Source organism: Lepidochelys olivacea (assembly GCF_965140295.1).
Source record: "Lepidochelys olivacea isolate rLepOli2 genome assembly, chromosome: 13".
Classification (NCBI taxonomy): domain Eukaryota; kingdom Metazoa; phylum Chordata; order Testudines; family Cheloniidae; genus Lepidochelys; species Lepidochelys olivacea.
This window is the reverse complement of record NC_140423.1, coordinates 33,274,287-33,292,572: the sequence shown is the minus strand read 5'-3', so window position 1 is coordinate 33,292,572 and position 18,286 is coordinate 33,274,287. Positions and strand designations below refer to the sequence as shown.

Below are 18,286 nucleotides of genomic sequence, written 5' to 3'. Positions count from 1 at the left end.
CCTCCTTTTGGTTTATTGTAAGCACTCACAAGTGCTGTTTGCAAGAGCACAGGTTTAAGGTAAAATTGGTAAACTGGGATACGTGGCATATTTGGGGGTAGATGATCAGGAATTTCTGTAAGTAGCCAGTGTCAGAGGAATGCTTCAATGGGGATGAGAGACTGGCGTGCACCTGTTGGTAACCTGCAAGTTGAAGTTAGAGCTGATGTAGCCCAGAAGAGAGTGCTTGAGTGGTAGAAAGGCTGGTAGTATCAGATATATCACATGAAAGACTCCCTCTAACCCCCTGTCTTCAGTAATGAGGTGACCAACCATCCTGAGTACCCATAAAACTGTCACAACTCCAGGGAAGACAAGGGAGCGATGTTGCCATTAAACCAGAGTTAACAAGGAGAGGATTGGGCTGTGTTCCTCTATTCACATCTTGAGAAGAAATATATTTGAGGTTATGACCCTCCTCAGGGCTCTATTGATATCTCTGCTTCTCAGGCTGTAGATAATGGGGTTTAATGTGGGTGTCACAACAGAGTAGAGCAGGGCCAGGAATTTGTCACTCTCCGGGGCATAGCTGGACCTGGGGCGCAGGTACATGGCGCTGGCAGAGCCGTAGAACAGAGTGATGACTATGAGGTGAGAGGAGCAGGTGGAGAAGGCTTTGTGTCTGCCCTGGGCCGATGTGATCTTCAGGATGGTGGAGATGATGTGCATATAGGACCCCAGGATCAACAAAGAAGGGATCAGCGCGATTAACATCCCAGCTACAAAGACGGCAATTTCGTTCCTGGCGGTGTCTCCGCAGGCCAGGGTCAAGAGGGGAGGAATGTCACAGAAGAAATGGTTGATCCGGTTGTCCCCACAGAAGGGCAGGGTGAGGACGAATGAGGTCTGACCCAAAGAGAGCAGCAAACCGCTGACCCAGGCGCCAGCCAACAGCTGGACACACAGGCTCTTGTTCATGAGGACCACGTACCGCAGAGGGTTACAGATGGCCAAGACGCGGTCGTACGCCATGGCAGCAAGGAGGAAGCATTCGGTGGTCCCTAGAGAAAGAAGGAAGTACAATTGGGCAGCACAGCCTGTGAAAGAGATCGTTCTGTCCTGAGAAAGCAAGTTCTCCAGCATCTTGGGGACAGTGACCGTGGTGTAGCAGATGTCAACCAAGGACAGGTTGGAGATGAAATAGTACATGGGGGTGTGAAGAGCTGGGTCAAGCCAAACTGTGGCACTGATGAGGATATTCCCCAACAACGACACCATGTACATGATGAAAGTCACCATAAAGAGCAAGTTCTGAAGCTCTGGATGAACGGAAAACCCCACCATCACAAACTCTGTAGTTTGGTTTTTAGCTTCCATGTGCCTGGAGAGAGAAACAAAACTGGGAAAAAATAATGAACACAAACTCTCTTATCCAGTACCACACTGAGTGATTGATGATTATCCTGATGATGATGTTGTTAGTTTATAGTGTGCATACAACATTCTAGGAACATTTCACTAACATTAAAAAAATTGTTCCAGTTCACGGGTTTTGTAAAGGGAAACCATGACTCATCAATCTATTAGAAATCTTGAGGGTGTCAAAAATATGTGGATAAGGGTGAGCCAATGGATATAGCATACCTGGAATTTCAGAAAGCTTTTGACAATTTCCCACACCAAAGGCTTTTAAGCAAAGTAAGCAGTCATGGGATAAGAGGGAAGGTCCTCTCCTGGATCAGTAACTGGTTAAAAGACAGGAAATAAAAGGGTAGGAATAAATGGTAGGAATAAATCTCTCCTTATATGGAAGCTGTTGCATACCCCTTATCATTTTTGTTGCCCTTCTCTGTACCGTTTGCAATTCTAATATATCTTTTTTTTCCAGAGGGAGTGACCAGAACTGTGTAGGGGGCTTATTCCTTCACCCACTTACTTCCCTGGTCCTTCTCTCATGAACAGAGAGCAACAATACCCAAAGTCCAAAGGTGCAAACAATTCGATGTTTTTTGGGGTGAACTTCCAGCAAGCATGATTCCAGTTTCCTTCCTTAGTGTCTCCCTTCCCAGCTCCTACACCACAGAGCCTTACACCTGTGTCCCTGTTCCTATTCCTGCCCTTAGCCAAACATGATTCCAATTTCCCCACCCCCATTCCCTGTTCCCATTGCCCCCCCAGCCACCCACCCACTCTGACTGACTGCAGACTATATAGTAAAACTTGAGTTCTGCTTAGCTATACCTTAACCAATCATTTTCCTGAAATTTAACTAACCAATCCTAACATATTGTAACATGATTATGTAACCAATTATATCCCACCACCTTAATTAGTTTACACCCAGCAAAATTAATTATACAGCAGACAGAAACAATCACAGAACCAGACAGAGATTATACAGACAAACAATAGCAAAGTGGGAACTATAATGACAAAACAATACAGAAGTGAGGATTTCACATCCCAGCTATTGAGAAGTGAGTTCTTGCCAGACAGGATGCTATCAAACTAAGTTTCCTTTTACATCTTCTCGGCACTTCCCTTTCTCTGGAGGCGATAGGCATTATCAGGACAGGATTGTATTCCTAACAGCCCAATAGCACCTTCTTTCAATGTGACTAGTTTGGAATGTGAGGCTGTGACTGGTCGCTTCCCAGCTTATGGCTGCCTCTGCTGCTTAGCCAAAGGCCTTAGCCTAAGCACAGGGCCTCAGACTGTCACAGTAAGAGAAGGACCTTAGACCGGCAGACAGTGATTTTAATTCTTTCTTTTATACCTCTAGAACTAGCTAAGTGATAAGAATACACCTAAATTCTTAGAGTACAGGCATTTACCGACAGGCCTGAATATCTATATCCTAACAAACTTCACACAGTATTCAAGGTCTGGATGTACCATGGATTTACGTAGTGGCATTATGATATTTTCTATCCCTTTCCTAATGGTTCCTAACATTCTGTTAGCTTTTTAAACTACCGCTGCACACAGAGTGGATGTTTTCAGAGAACTAGTCACAAGGACACTAAGATCTTTCTTGAGTGGTAACAGCTAATTTAGGTCCCATCATTTTGTATGTATAGTAGGGATTATGTTTTCCAATGTACTTTGCACTTATCAGCATTGAATTTCATCTGCCATTTTGCTGCCCAGTCACCAAGTTTTGTGAGATCCCTTTGCAACTCTTCCCAGTCACCTTTGCTCTTAACTATCTTGAGCAATTTTTTATTGTCTGCAAACTTTGCTGCCTCACTGTTTTCCCCTTTTTCCAGATCACTGATGAATATGTTGAACAAAGTTACTTCTTCCTGAATCATCCTTCCAGATGTAGAGGCAATTGTCATGGACCCTTAAAGAATTCCTAAAATATTTGTAATGACCAGAACCCTGAAGCACTGTTTTGGTACCAGACCTGATTACAATGTACATTTCATTCTGTTAAAAACAATTTGCTTTTCTGTAGCTGTTTCCTTTAACCATCTCAAAGCATTTTATAAACATTAGGCCACCTCACAAAACCTTTCTGGGGTAGGAGAGTCTCTTCTCAAATCCATGCAAAAAGGATCTGGTAAAATCATCTTGCCTCCCTTTCTGTCTAACCATGTCACCCACCTCCCCACCCCTGCAGCTCCGTTTTCTATATGGTAGAATGCTGCTTTTAGCCACCTTAATTTAAATGAAAAAAGCATAGAAACAGTTTCCTTACCTTGTCAAATCTTTTTTTAAACTTTCCTTTTATTTTAGTAGTTTACATTTAACACAGTACTGTACTGGATTTGCTGGGGGGGTTGTTTTTTTTGTTTTTTTTTTGTCTGAGGTGTGTGGGTGACTAGTGAGTTTGTAACTCTGGTGTTCATAACTCTGGGTTCTATTGTACTATATCAGGTTCAAGCCTCTGTCTGTGTCAGCTTCCAGCATGCTGGCTCTGTGTCTCTCTGTCCGCTTCCAGCGGAACTTACCATTTCTCTCCTCCCGATCAGCCGGGGACACCTTTATAACCCTACAGCATCTTTTAATCTCAGCCCTGTCTTTGGGTAGCTAAAAACATCCTAATCTGGATGGTGCTAGCCAGGTAGGTTCATCCCGCAACTGATGTCCCAGCCCATTGTTTGAAGCAGGTACCTGAGAGGGTGATTTATCTGTGTCATTGTTTTACCCTTCCTGGGTTCCTTAACAGCCCCCTTCACAGTCTTTGTTTGATGTAACGCTGTGTATTCCGTCAGGCAGACATATAGAACTGAACAGGGAAAAACCAAATCATACACAATATTTGTAAGAGTAATACAGACATTTCCCCAGTTTGTCACATGTAGATGATATATAATTGCATCATAAAATTTCTGTCTGTCTAGCCCTCCAGTCTAAATCAACCATAAGCAAGATAGGATTGTATAAAGGACTGATTCTTACCTTGGCCTCAGTGTAGGAAGCAAATAACACCTTGTTACATGGCTAAAAGAAAGGAAGTCTCACCTCTACCATAATGTCCCATAGAGTAGATTAATTCAAGCACAGAAATTTTCTGTGTTACTTTAGCAATCACATAAAAGAAACGTGCATCCTCCAGAATTGTTCTGGATACACATCTACGTCTACATTGCTATCTCCCTCTAGTCATGGAGAAAGACTGAGATCTCTCTCTTGAGAAAGAAAGAAGCTTTTTATAGTTTTGTGCTGCACCATCCATAGCCTCCCAGCTTTGTCCTGAAAATTCTTGCCATGAAGCTATAGGTCCAAAATACCTGGCTAAGGAAACGATCTGCAGAGCCTTGAAATGGACATCACTGATCCTGTTTGCCTATAACTGTGTTTACTGTGTAGTTGTAGCTCTGTCAGTCCCAGGATATTAGAGAGACAGCGTGGGGGAGGGAATATCTTTCATTAGACCAGTCTCTACTGTTGAGAGAGAGAGACAAGCTTTTGAGTCACACAGAAGAAGAGCTCTGTATGACTCGAAAGCTTGTCTCTCTCACCAACAGATGGTGGTCCAATAATAGATATTACCTCACTCACCTGATCTCGCTCTGTGTTTTGTTTTTATCCAAGACTTCCCTCACCTGCTTTTCCTTTCCTACTGTGGGCAGATATCTGCAGCTCTCTGACACACACAGCTCTTGTGTGTAGCAAGGACATTCTGGTTTCTTTATAACCAGTGGGGTTATCATCCTTTAAAAAGTATGTCTCCAGTTTTTCATTGGAGAATCAGACAATTAACGCTGCTTGTTAATGCACACTAGTCCATAGCACAGATGAAGAGTGGGGTCTAGCCACTGCATCCTCTGTCCTACTGGACAGCATGCAGAGCACTAGCATTGAAGATGGCACCAAACATATGTTGCCAAATCTGAAGCCAAAGAATTTTTCACCTAATGCTATTGATCAAGCAAGTCAGACACGTCCCCCACCCCCACCTCCACCCCACTCCCTCTTAAGCAGTGAGCATGAGGCAAGGTCAGCGGCAAGAGTCCTGAGACACAAACCAGGAAAAATATCTTCTATGGCAAATCCTCAGCGAAAATACTGAGGACCTTCCTTAACTTCTGGGAGGTCCTTTTTCAAAAGACACCCTGTCAAGGTTCCTTTCCCACTCTGAACTCTAGGGTACAGATATGGGGACCTGCATGAAAACCTCCTAAGCTTACTTTTACCAGCTTAGGTTAAAACTTTCCCAAGGAACAAACTATTTTACCTTTTGCCCTTGGACTTTCGCTGCCACCACCAAACGTCTAACCGGTATTATTAGGAAAGAGTCCGTTTGGAAACGTCTTTCCCCCCAAATCCTCCCAAACATTACACCCCCCTTTCCTGGGGAAGGTTTGATAAAAATCCTCACCAATTTGCATAGGTGACCACAGACCCAAACCCTTGGATCTTAAGAACAATGAAAAAGCATTCAGTTTCTTAAAAGAAGAATTTTAATCGAAGAAATAGTAAAAAGAATCACCTCTGTAAAATCAGGATGGTAAATACCTTACAGGGTAATCAGATTCAAAACATAGAGAATCCCTCTAGGCAAAACCTTAAGTTACAAAAAGACACAAAAACAGGAATATCCATTCCATTCAGCACAACTTATTTTTCTCAGCCATTTAAAGAAATCATAATCTAACGCATACCTAGCTAGATTACTTACTAAATTCTAAGACTCCATTCCTGTTCTGCCTCTGGCAAAAGCATCACACAGACAGACTCTTTGTTTCTCCCTCCCCGCAGCTTTTGAAAGTATCTTGTCTCCTCATTGGTCATTTTGGTCAGGTGCCAGAGAGGTTATCCTAGCTTCTTAACCCTTTACAGGTGAAAGGGTTTTTCCTCTGGCCAGGAGGGATTTTAAAGGTGTTTACCCTTCCCTTTATATTTATGACACACCCATGCTGAGCCACATCCTAACAAATATTCTGGATTTGCAAGTCCATCTGGATCGATGCCTTCGGGTTTTATATTTCATTCATCCTTTACCCAGGCAAAGCTTCCATTTCAGTTGGTCCTTATGAGGTCCTTCTTTATTCTGTACTGAAGCAAACCACCTATTGACATCCATGGAGCAAAAATGCCCATTGAAGACATTAGACAAAAACTCCTATTGAAATCAAGGGATCAAAATACCCATTGAAGCCACTGCCCAACTCTCCTATTTAAATGAATGGCTCAAAATGCCCACTGAACTCAATGGACTAAAATCTCCCTTGAGGTCAATGGATCCAAACACCCATTTAATACATTGGGAGATGACTGAGAAAAAGCTAAGAAGGGACTTCAGAATTCAGCCCATTGGATGGCAAGTTCTTGGCACACCTCAGGATTTAGCCCTTTGTCTGGGGCCTGGTCTATGCTACAGAGTTAGGTGTATGAAAGGTAGCTTATGTTGACCTAACCATGGATGGTTGCAGAGTAGCAGCCATGTTAGTCTGTATTCGCAAGAAGAAAATGAGTACTTGTGGCACCTTAGAGACTAACCAATTTATTTGAGCATAAGCTTTCGTGAGCTACAGCTCACTTCATCGGATACATACTGAGCTGTAGCTCACGAAAGCTTATGCTCAAATAAATTGGTTAGTCTCTAAGGTGCCACAAGTACTCATTTTCTTCTAACCATGGATGTGTCTAAACTTAAATTTCACTGCCTCCAATGTAACTGCCCTTCTATGTCAACTGAGTAACTCCACCTCCATGAGAGGCATAGAGTCAATGTCAATATAGTTAGGTTGATGTGGTGTCTATACAGACACTGTGTTGCTTACATCAACTGTTACTGGCTTTCAGAAGCCATCCCACAATGCCCCACACTGACAGTACAATCGGCACAAACGCTTCTGGTGAGGATGTGCACCGCCGACACAAGGCGCATAGCATGGACACCCAAAAGCTATTTAATTACTTGTGGCAGCTGTATGCTAACGTTTCACAGACTCACAGGACTCGTTCTCTCTCTCTGCTCCATACAATCCCTGTAGAAACCCCCTTCAGTGTGACAGCCCTTCTCAGGGATTCACTCTCTCTCAGGGGTTAAGCCCTGTGCTCCAGTGCCTCCCGGAACTGCACCTCTCTGAGCCTCTCACCATGGATCCCCTCAGGGAGTCCACTCACTCTGGCTCCCTGGGGCCTCAACACCCAGAGGGAATAATGTAACCCTGATCTCTAGCCTGCAGTGACTCTCAGCCAGAGTAAAACAGGAGGGTTTATTGATTGTCTGAACACAGCATAGGAGCTTCCCAGGACCCTGGAGCCCGGCTAGTCTCAGCACAGTTCAATTGGCTCTCTTCCGGTCCTGATGGGCTCAGGCTACTCTCCCTGTTCCCAGTCCAGCAGCCCCTTCCTTCCAGCAGATCATCCTATATCATCTCCCTCAACAGCCCCTCCTCTGTCCTCTGTCTTCCCTACAGGTAAATAGGCTGCCTGGGCCTCCTCTCTTCCATCCTTTGTTCCCCCACTTGCTGGAACCAGCTGGTCAGGTCACCAGGGTCCTCTCTCCTCAGCCCTTTGTCCTCCCACTGGACAGAACCAGCTGCCTTCCAAGTTGGTAAGATCTCCCATAATTTTGACATAATTTTGTAGTGTAGACATGGCCTGAGAGAGGTGTGAATACCTTTCGGTACTATCATACACCCCTGTTTTACCCAATGGAAAATTTGACCATGGACCCTTACATTGTTTCATAAGTTCCTATCTTTGTCCCCACTTGTCTCAAGCTCTGTATTCTTTCAGTAGTGGGTAGTCACAGACCTGTTTCTATTTTCAGCTCACCTAATTGCATGGTGCTGTGTCTAATATGTGGATTTCTCTTTAATATTTCGTAGTTAATATGAACACTAGGTTGCATTCCATCAGCAAGTGGGGTAGCACCACCTTCCCACCCTAGCTGTGCTACATTTGGGCCAGGGGTAGAGTTACTAATTCCAGTTGGGATCATTTGGTCCAGGAATCATAGAATCATAGAATCATAGAATATCAGGGTTGGAAGGGACCCCAGAAGGTCATCTAGTCCAACCCCCTGCTCAAAGCAGGACCAATTCCCAGTTAAATCATCCCAGCCAGGGCTTTGTCAAGCCTGACCTTAAAAACCTCTAAGGAAGGAGATTCTACCACCTCCCTAGGTAACGCATTCCAGTGTTTCACCACCCTCTTAGTGAAAAAGTTTTTCCTAATATCCAATCTAAACCTCCCCCACTGCAACTTGAGACCATTACTCCTCGTTCTGTCATCTGCTACCATTGAGAACAGTCTAGAGCCATCCTCTTTGGAACCCCCTTTCAGGTAGTTGAAAGCAGCTATCAAATCCCCCCTCATTCTTCTCTTCTGCAGGCTAAACAATCCCAGCTCCCTCAGCCTCTCGTCATAACTCATGTGTTCCAGTCCCCTAATCATTTTTGTTGCCCTTCGCTGGACTCTCTCCAATTTATCCACATCCTTCTTGAAGTGTGGGGCCCAAAACTGGACACAGTACTCCAGATGAGGCCTCACCAATGTCGAATAGAGGGGAACGATCACGTCCCTCGATCTGCTCGCTATGCCCCTACTTATACATCCCAAAATGCCATTGGCCTTCTTGGCAACAAGGGCACACTGCTGACTCATATCCAGCTTCTCGTCCACTGTCACCCCTAGGTCCTTTTCTGCAGAACTGCTGCCTAGCCATTCGGTCCCTAGTCTGTAGCTGTGCATTGGGTTCTTCCGTCCTAAGTGCAGGACCCTGCACTTATCCTTATTGAACCTCATCAGATTCCTTTTGGCCCAATCTTCCAATTGGTCTAGGTCCTTCTGTATCCTATCCCTCCCCTCCAGCGTATCTACCACTCCTCCCAGTTTAGTATCATCCGCAAATTTGCTGAGAGTGCAATCCACACCATCCTCCAGATCATTTATGAAGATATTGAATAAAACCGGCCCCAGGACCGACCCTTGGGGCACTCCACTTGATACCGGCTGCCAACTAGACATGGAGCCATTGATCACTACCCGTTGAGCCCGACAATTTAGCCAGCTTTCTACCCACCTTATAGTGCATTCATCCAGCCCATACTTCCTTAACTTGCTGACAAGAATACTATGGGAGACCGTGTCAAAAGCTTTGCTAAAGTCAAGAAACAATACATCCACTGCTTTCCCTTCATCCACAGAACCAGTAATCTCATCATAAAAGGCGATTAGATTAGTCAGGCATGACCTTCCCTTGGTGAATCCATGCTGGCTGTTCCTGATCACTTTCCTCTCATGCAAGTGCTTCAGGATTGATTCTTTGAGGACCTGCTCCATGATTTTTCCAGGGACTGAGGTGAGGCTGACTGGCCTGTAGTTCCCAGGATCTTCCTTCTTCCCTTTTTTAAAGATTGGCACTACATTAGCCTTTTTCCAGTCATCCGGGACTTCCCCGGTTCGCCACGAGTTTTCAAAGATAATGGCCAGTGGCTCTGCAATCACAGCCGCCAATTCCTTCAGCACTCTCGGATGCAACTCGTCCGGCCCCATGGACTTGTGCACGTCCAGCTTTTCTAAATAGTCCCTAACCGCCTCTATCTCCACAGAGGGCTGGCCATCTCTTCCGCATTTTGTGATGCCCAGCGCAGCAGTCTGGGAGCTGACCTTGTTAGTGAAAACAGAGGCAAAAAAAGCATTGAGTACATTAGCTTTTTCCACATCCTCTGTCACTAGGTTGCCTCCCTCATTCAGTAAGGGGCCCACACATTCCTTGGCTTTCTTCTTGTTGCCAACATACCTGAAGAAACCCTTCTTGTTACTCTTGACATCTCTGGCTAGCTGCAGCTCCAGGTGCGATTTGGCCCTCCTGATAACATTCCTACATGCCCGAGCAATATTTTTATACTCTTCCCTGGTCATATGTCCAACCTTCCACTTCTTGTAAGCTTCTTTTTTATGTTTAAGATCCGCTAGGATTTCACCATTAAGCCAAGTTGGTCGCCTGCCATATTTACTATTCTTTCGACTCATCGGGATGGTTTGTCCCTGTAACCTCAACAGGGATTCCTTGAAATACAGCCAGCTCTCCTGGACTCCTTTCCCCTTCAAGTTAGTCCCCCAGGGGATCCTGGCCATCCGTTCCCTGAGGGAGTCGAAGTCTGCTTTCCTGAAGTCCAGGGTCCGTATCCTGCTGCTTACCTTTGTTCCCTGCGTCAGGATCCTGAACTCAACCAACTCATGGTCACTGCCTCCCAGATTCCCATCCACTTTTGCTTCCCCCACTAATTCTACCCGGTTTGTGAGCAGCAGGTCAAGAAAAGCACCCCCCCTAGTTGGCTCCTCTAGCACTTGCGCCAGGAAATTGTCCCCTACGCTTTCCAAAAACTTCCTGGATTGTCTATGCACCGCTGTATTGCTCTCCCAGCAGATATCAGGAAAATTAAAGTCACCCATGAGAATCAGGGCATGCGATCTAGTAGCTTCCGTGAGCTGCCGGAAGAAAGCCTCATCCACCTCATCCCCCTGGTCCGGTGGTCTATAGCAGACTCCCACCACTACATCACTCTTGTTGCACACACTTCTAAACTTAGAAGGAGAGTCATCATACCTCCACACTTATTAAGGAAATGGTTATTTTTAATATTCAAATTGAAAGCCACATGCAGGTCTAGAAAACATGACCTCTGAGGAAAGATTGAAGAAAATGGGTTTGTTTAGTGAGGAGAAGAGAAGCATTAGGGGGAACATGATAACAGTTTTCAAGTACATAAAAGGTTGCTACAAAGGAGGGGGGGGGAATTGTTCTTGTTAACGTCTGAGGATAGGACAAGAAGCAATGCGCTTAAATTGTAGCAAGGACGGTTTAGGTTGGACATTAGGAAAAACTTCTTGTCAGGGTGGTTAAGCACTGGAATAAATTGCTTAGGGAAGTTGTGGAATCTGCATGATTGGAAGTTTTTAAGAACAGGTTGGACAGACATCTGTCAGTGATGGTCTAGATCAGGGGTGGCCAATCTGTGGCTCTGGAGCCACATGCGGCTCTTCAGAAGTTAGTATGCGGCTCCTTGTATAGACACCAACTCCGGGGCTGGAGCTACAGGCCCCAACTTTCCAATGTGCCAGGGGGTGCTCACTGCTCAACCCCTGGCTCTGCCACAGGGCCTGCCCCTACTCCACCCCTTCCCGCTCCCTCCCCTGAGCCTGCCGTGCCATCACTCCTCCCACTTCCCCCACAGAGCCTCCTGCATGCCAATAAACAGCTGATCAGGAGGTGTGGGGAGGGAGGGGGAGGCTCTGATTGGTGGGGCTGCCGGTAGGTGGAAGACACGGTGTGGGGGAAGGCTGATGGGCTGTTGCTGACATATTACTGTGGCTCTTTGGCAATGTACGCTGGTAAATTCTGGCTCCTTCTCAGGCTCAGGTTGGCCACCCCTGGTCTAGAAAATACTTAATCCTGCCATAAGTGCAGGGGACTGGACCAGATGACCTCTCAAGGTCCCTTCCAGTCCTATGATTCTATGCATGAGGAAATTTTTCTTCAAAGTTGGTAGGCTGGAACAGGTGCTGGGGTAGAGTTTGTGGTAGAAAATTTGGAGTCATGTGATCCAGAGGTTCCCAGTATGCAGCTCTCTACAATATGAGCATCTTTTCAATGTTCTGACAGCTCTAAAATCTGCAGGCATAGTGAGATTATCTGGGAGAGTGCTATGCCACAACAGGGGCAAGGGTATAAGTCCTGATGCAAATTTTGGGTCATTTGGTCAAGGGGTTCATCAGATACATCCTCCCCTCCCCCCAGTGAACTGATCTTAATACTCATGTTGTTCTAAACATGACACACATTGCAATAGCACAGTGGTCTTGAAAACTGGTATTCCATCATATGGGCTGTTGCAGACTTTGAAAAGGAGAACACGTGTTGAGATGAATGAGTCACTTCACATCTCCCAGAGCCACTGTGTGTTCTGAATGGGCTGAGAACATCCCATTGAGATGAATGGGCCACTTCACACCTCTGTGATCCTTCTATGCTGCAGAGGGGTGGGCAGAGCCCCTACCATCCACATGAGATCCTGAAGTGGAGTATGGAGTCTGGGGGTTCCCCTCCCTTCCCCCTTGCTAAATCCAGCTGGTACATGTGCTACTCATAGCCCATTGCTCATAGAATCATAGAATATCAGGGTTGGAAGGGACCTCAGAAGGTCATCTAGTCCAACCCCCTGCTCAAAGCAGGACCAATCGCCAACTAAATCATCCCAGCCAGGGCTTTGTCAAGCCTGACCTTAAAAATATCTAAGGAAGGTGTCAAGGTTCCTTCCCCACTCTGAACTCTAGGGTACAGATGTGGGGACCTGCATGAAAACCTCCTAAGCTTACTTTCACCAGCTTAGGTTAAAACTTCCCCAAGGTACAAATTAATTTTACCCTTTGACCCTGGATTTCCACTGCCACCACCAAACTTTATCTGGGTTTACTGGAAAACGTAGTTTGGACACATCTTTCCCCCCAAAATCCTCCCAACCCTTGCACCCCACTTCCTGGGGAAGGTTTGGTAAAAATCCTCACCAATTTGGATAGGTGAACACAGACCCAAACCCTTGGATCTTAGAACAATGAAAAAGCATTCAGTTTTCTTACAAGAAGACTTTTAATAGAAGTAAAGGAATCACCTCTGTACAATCAGGATGGTAGATACCTTACAGGGTAATTAGATTCAAAACACAGAGAATCCCTCTAGGCAAAACCTTAAATTACAAAAAAAGACACACAGACAGGGATAGTCATTCTATTCAGCACAGCTCTTTTCTCAGCCATTTAAAGAAATCATAATCTAACACATACCTAGCTAGATTACTTACTAAAAGTTCTAAGACTCCATTCCTGTTCTGTCCCCGGCAAAAGCAGCATACAGACAGACACAGACCCGTTGTTTTTCTCCCTCCTCCCAGCTTTTTGAAAGTATCTTGTCTCCTCATTGGTCATTTTGGTCAGGTGCCAGCGAGGTTACCTTTAGCTTCTTAACCCTTTACAGGTGAGAGAATTTTTCCTCTGGCCAGGAGGGATTTTAAAGGGGTTTACCCTTCCCTTTATATTGATGACAGAAGGAGATTCCACCACCTCCCTAGGTAACGCATTCCAGTGTTTCACCACCCTCTTAGTGAAAAAGTTTTTCCTAATATCCAACCTAAACCTCCTCCACTGCAACTTGAGACCATTACTACTCATTATGTCATCTGCTACCACTGAGAACAGTCTAGAGCCATCCTCTTTGGAACCCCCTTTCAGGTAGTTCAAAGCAGCTATCAAATCCCCCCTCATTCTTCCCTTCCGCACACTAAACAATACCAGTTCCCTCAGCCTCTCCTCATAACTCATGAGTTCCAGTCCCCTCATCATTTTTGTTGCCCTTCGCTGGACTCTCTCCAATTTTTCCACATCCTTCTTGTAGTGTGGGGCCCAAAACTGGACACAGTACTCCAGATGAGGCCTCACCAATGTCGAATAGAGGGGGACGATCAAGTCCTTCCATCTGCTGGCAATGCCCCTACTTATACATCCCAAAATGCCATTGGCCTTCTTGGCAACAAGGGCACACTGTTGACTCATATCCAGCTTCTCGTCCACTGTAACCCCTAGGTCCTTTTCTGCAGAACTGCTGCCGAGCCATTCGGTCCCTAGTCTGTAGTGGTGCATGGGATTCTTCCGTCCTACATGCAGGACTCTGCACTTGTCCTTGTTGAACCTCATCAGATTTCTTTTGGCCCAATCCTCCAATTTGTCTAGGTTCCTCTGTATCCTATCCCTACCCTCCAGCATATCTACCACTCCTCCCAGGTTAGTGTCATCTGCAAACTTGCTGAGGGTGCAATCCACACCATCCTTCAGATCATTTATGAAGATAATGAACAAAACCGGCCGAAGGACCGACCCTTGGGGCACTCCACTTGATACCGGCTGCCAACTAGACATGGAGCCATTGATCACTACCCATTGAGCCCGACAATCAAGCCAACTTTCTATCCACCTTATAGTCCATTCATCCAGCCCATATTTCTTTAATTGCTGGCAAAAATACTGTTGGAGACAGTGTCAAAAGCTTTGCTAAAGTCAAGGAACTACATGTCCACAGCTTTCCACTCATCCACAGAGCCAGTTATCTCATCATAGAAGGCAATTAGATTAGTCAGGCATGACTTGCCCTTGGTGAATCCATGCTGACTGTTCCTGATCAGTTTCCTCTCCTCTAAGTGCTTCAGAATTGATTCCTTGAGGACCTGCTCCATGATTTTTCCAGGGACTCAGGTGAGGCTGACTAGCCTGTAGTTCCCAGGATCCTCCTTCTTTCCTTTTTTAAAGATGGGCACTACATTAGCCTTTTTCCAGTTGTCCGGGACCTCCCCCCGATCAACATGAGTTTTCAAAGATAATGGCCAATGGTTCTGCAATCACAGCCGCCAACTCCTTTAGCACTCTCGGATGCAGCACATCCGGCCCCATGGACTTGTGCTCGTCCAGCTTTTCTAAATAGTCCTCAACCACTTCTTTCTCCACAGAGGGCTAGTCACCTCCTCCCCATGCTGTGCTGCCCAGTGCAGTCGTCTGGGAGCTGACCTTGTTCATGAAGACATAGGCAAAAAAAGCATTGAGTACATTAGCTTTTTCCACATCCTATGTCACTAGGTTACCTCCCTCATTCAGTAAGGGGCCCACACTTTCCTTGACTTTCTTCTTCTTGCTAACATACCTGAAGAAACCCTACTTGTTACTCTTAACATCTCTTGCTAGCTGCAACTCCAGGTGTGATTTGGCATTCCTGATTTCACTCCTGCATGCCCGAGAAATATTTTTATACTCTTCCCTGGTCATTTGTCCAATCTTCCACTTCTTGTAAGCTTCTTATTTCTGTTTAAGATCAGCAAGGATTTCACTGTTAAGCCAAGCTGGTCGCCTGCCATATTTACTATTCTTTCTACACATCAGGAAGGTTTGTCCCTGTAACTTCAATAAGGATTCTTTAAAATATAGCCAGCTCTCCTGGACTCCTATCAGTTCCCTGAGGGAGTCAAAGTCTGCTTTTCTGAAGTCCAGGGTCTGTATTCTGCTGCTCTCCTTTCTTCCTTGTGTTAGGATCCTGAACTAGACCATCTCATGGTCACTGCCTCCCAGATTCCCATCCACTTTTGCTTCCCCTACTAATTCTTCCCGGTTTGTGAGCAGCAGGTCAAGAGCTCTGTCCCTAGTTGGTTCCTCCAGCACTTGCACAAGGAAATTGTCCCGTACACTTTCCAAAAAATTCCTGGATTGTCTGTGCACCGCTGTATTGCTCTCCCAGCAGATATCAGGGTGATTGAAGTCTCCCATGAGAACCAGGGCCTGTGATCTAGTAACTTCCGTTAATTGCCAGAAGAAAGTCTTGTCCACCTCATCCACCTGGTCTGGTGGTCTATAGCAGACTCCCACCATGACATCACCCTTGTTGCTCACACTTCTAAACTTAATCCAGAGACACTCAGGTTTTTCTGCAGTTTCATACTGGAGTTCTTCATACTGCTCCCTTACATACAGTGCAACTCCCCCACCTTTTCTGCCCTGCCTGTCCTTCCTGAACAGTTTATATCCATCCATGACAGTGCTCCAGTCATGTGAGTTATCCCATCAAGTCTCTGTTATTCCAGTCACATCATAATTCCTTGACTGTGCCACGACTTCCAGTTCTCCCTGCTTGTTTCCCAGGCTTCTTGCATTTGTGTATAGGCACTTGAGATAACTCTCTGATCATCCCTCTTTCTCAGTATGAAGCAGGAGCCCTGCCCTCTCGCGTGCTCCTGCTCGTGCTTCCTCCCTGTATCCCACTTCCCCACTTACCTCAGGGCTTTCGTCTCCTTCCCCCAGTGAACCTAGTTTAAAACCCTCCTCACCAGTTTAGCCAGCCTGCTTGCGAAGATGGTCTTCCCTCTCTTCGTTAGGTGCTTGATGGCACTAGACCCACAGAATGGCACCTTAGCTATCAGAGCAGTTTGTATCAGTGCCACAATGACCCCACCCAGCCATGAGCCAGCCACCAGACACCCACACACCCTCCTGTTCATCGCAAGCACGTAACAGAAGTGGTGGCATATGGCCATGAACTGGCCATGTGCCATGGCAGCCAGGAGCAAGCACTCAGCGGTTCCGAGAAGGAAAAAGAAGCGCATCTGTGCAATGCATCCCGAGTAGGAGATGGTTCTCAGCTCCACCAGCAAATTCATCAGCATCTTGGGGATGGTGACCAATGTGTAGCAGATCTCTAGGAAGGACAGGTTCCTGAGGAAAAAATACATGGGGTGTGGAGAGGAGGGTAAGCCAATATGAGCATAATGATGAGGCTGTTTCCCATCATAGTGACTATGTACATAATTAACACTCAACATACAGCAGGATGACCAGTAGTTCCTGGAGATCTGAAAATCCCTGGAGTATAAATTCAGTCACCACAGTGTGATTTTTTCCATATCAATTATTCAGCATCTTCCATCTCTGAAGGAAAGAGAGAGAGAGTTTTGCAAATAATTGAAAGATAAAGTTCACAGATTTTGGATTTGCCCACTGTCAAGGGCAGGCCCATCTGCAAAACTTCTCTTCTCAGTTCCAGGGGGGTTTGAATTTGGGGTGTTGGTTGGAGCCATGTCTAAGATTTGCATTTAGCTGAAAGGAAACTAGCACTGGCCAGCCAACGAGGAAGACTTTGCTCAGCCCTGAACTGGGTGGATGGGATGTACAGACCTAAAAGTAAAGGTCCAGTTGGTGCCAACTGACAAAGGACGTAGGGGTCTGGTCACACAGATCCCCTGGTCTGGTATCTACATACTAGTTCACCAAAAGCACCATATAAGGAATGTATTGAAAATCTGTCACATTGGTCATCATAATCACTGTGAAATGTATGTATGGGAAATATGTAAGGAGCTCTGGATAGATACTGAAAACTACCCTTTTAAGATCTGACACTTGAGACTGATCTCCAAAAGGTTTCTTCCCAGCAAGGGATGTTTATTTATCTGTCTGTCTGCATGTAAACTGGGTTTTACATGGTGCACAATGGTCACCTATTTACAGTCTGAGCCAAATGCTGATCAGCTGATTGCAAAGCCTCCAGTGGTGATTCTAGCCAGGCAAACATGAGCAGTGGGGAGGTACCCTGTTTGCAAGTGCAGACAATGGGTTTTTTGGACCATAACTGTAGGGACAGAGACAAACTCTGCATCTTTCCTGGATGGCAAAAATACAGTGTCGTGTGTCTCATGAATGGAAGACCAGTGCCACGCTGGAAGGATTTGGGGTGAGCTTTTGCTCTATGTGACACAGCAATAGCTGGATAGTTCAATTTAGGCTCAAGTTTGAGTGTTATTATTTTGTTTGATATGTAACCCTTTTGGTTCCACTCTTTCTGCTGGCTGTCCTTTGAATCTCTGTTCATCTGTTAAATAAACTTATACTTGCTTTCTCTATAAACAAACCCAAGGGCGGATGTGCTGAGTGGAACTGTATTCTTTGGTGTGACTGGTAAGCTGGGGTGTTCTTTTGAGAGTGTCCAGTGAATCTGGGGGCTGGACATTGCACAGAGATGCTCAGAGGACACAGAGGTTGGAGTGTGCTGATTGTTAAGAGAGAGTGGGGCCTGCAGAAGCCTGGACATTAGTGATTGTGTTTCCAGAGGTTGGTGATGTTGGGGAACTGACCCCTGGCAGGCACAGATAAGATTTCCTCACTCTAAGGGTGCGTGGTTGTGAGATGCCTCATGACTGTGGGCATCCCTGAGAAATTTCACAAGGGATTGATATTTTTTGCACAAAAATAATTCCTACCATGAAGTGTAGCTTAGTCAACGGGGACATTTTCCATGGGGAGATGTTGATTT

General features: G+C 45.7%; 1 protein-coding gene and 1 pseudogene across 2 annotated transcripts in view; one reads left to right on the top strand and one right to left on the bottom strand.

Moving 5' to 3' along the window:
• Positions 1-18,286, top strand: part of LOC311529434 (olfactory receptor 5V1-like) — a 504,463-nt pseudogene that overhangs the window by 6,812 nt on the left and 479,365 nt on the right. The window lies entirely within an intron of this gene.
• LOC311529848 (olfactory receptor 5V1-like) lies at positions 418-1,356 on the bottom strand (the record flags this gene model as incomplete). The annotated part of the gene is made up of 1 exon (XM_084646109.1): positions 418-1,356. The coding sequence occupies one exon, from the start codon at positions 1,354-1,356 to the stop codon at positions 418-420; it is 939 nt and encodes a 312-aa protein (XP_084502235.1).